This window comes from Perkinsus marinus (assembly GCF_000006405.1).
Source record: "Perkinsus marinus ATCC 50983 genomic scaffold scf_1104296951038, whole genome shotgun sequence".
Classification (NCBI taxonomy): Eukaryota; Perkinsozoa; order Perkinsida; family Perkinsidae; genus Perkinsus; species Perkinsus marinus.
In genome coordinates, this window is record NW_003209445.1 from 1 (window position 1) to 900 (window position 900).

At 50.2% G+C, this 900-nt stretch overlaps 1 protein-coding gene across 1 annotated transcript; it reads right to left on the reverse strand.

Annotated features, from left to right (window-relative positions):
- Positions 1 to 114: 114 nt before the first annotated feature.
- Positions 115 to 410, reverse strand: Pmar_PMAR018147 (hypothetical protein; the record flags this gene model as incomplete). The annotated part of the gene is made up of 2 exons (XM_002777832.1): positions 115 to 247; positions 304 to 410. Coding segments are annotated over 2 exons (240 nt in total), but the record flags the coding sequence as incomplete, so codon positions are not given.
- Positions 411 to 900: the final 490 nt, after the last annotated feature.

The following is a 900-nucleotide window of genomic DNA, read 5'->3' on the forward strand; positions in this document are numbered from 1 at the left end:
CATGGCCAAATGATGAAGTAGATGTTGTTGATCCTACCCGTCGGAGCTTCCTCCCGCTCTGAGCCCCGGAACCTCAGTCGGCGGAGGCGCCGGTGAGGTATGGGGGGGCTCTACCGAAGGGAAGGTGAACTTGCGGGGGGTAGGAGTGGTCTCCGGTGGAGGAGAGGTGGTGGTCAGGGCGAGGATATCGGCCAACTGATCTAACCACTTCATCCACTCGGGCGAGCCCTTCTTGAACGGTTTCGACCTGAGAATAAGTGCTTATACATTCAGAGGAAAATGTTGAAATCGAATCCAGCTTACCCGTTCGCAAGTTCAGGCTCATATACTGGAGGCTCCACAGTAATGGAGTCCAGGAAGCTGCTGAATGCAGCGATCACCAGAGCCGCGACGATGAGAGTGCGGAACATGTTGTCAACTTATTGACAGTACTATATTTGGACAGTGATTGGGGATGCGCTGGTCGTACGGTCGCGGATTATGGGCGGGCGAGATTGTAGATGCGCTCTACTATGTCTTTCCTGCAGAATGTCGGAAAGCACCGTCCTGAACTTCTCCATTTGAATTGATGAGATGTAGAATGCGAGAATTTCACCCGGATTCTGTCGCAAATGCAGGCATGTTTTTCTCAGCTATGTCGTCAGAAAGCGCAATCGTACAGTAACGTATCTTTGTCAAGACATGATTCACATGATACTTTCCATTCTGATCAAACACATGTTGTGCAGCAGTAGGCTGGGGTTCTCTGGGATTATCATGGCTATGAGTTCATTACTCACTGTGTTGCTTCAGTTTTGGGCATATTGTTTTTCGATTGAGCGGTTCAATTTGAACCGCAAGAGCTACGCCGTGGCGAGGCACCATCATTGCTGTCATAGGATCGGAAATGGCAGAAGAGTC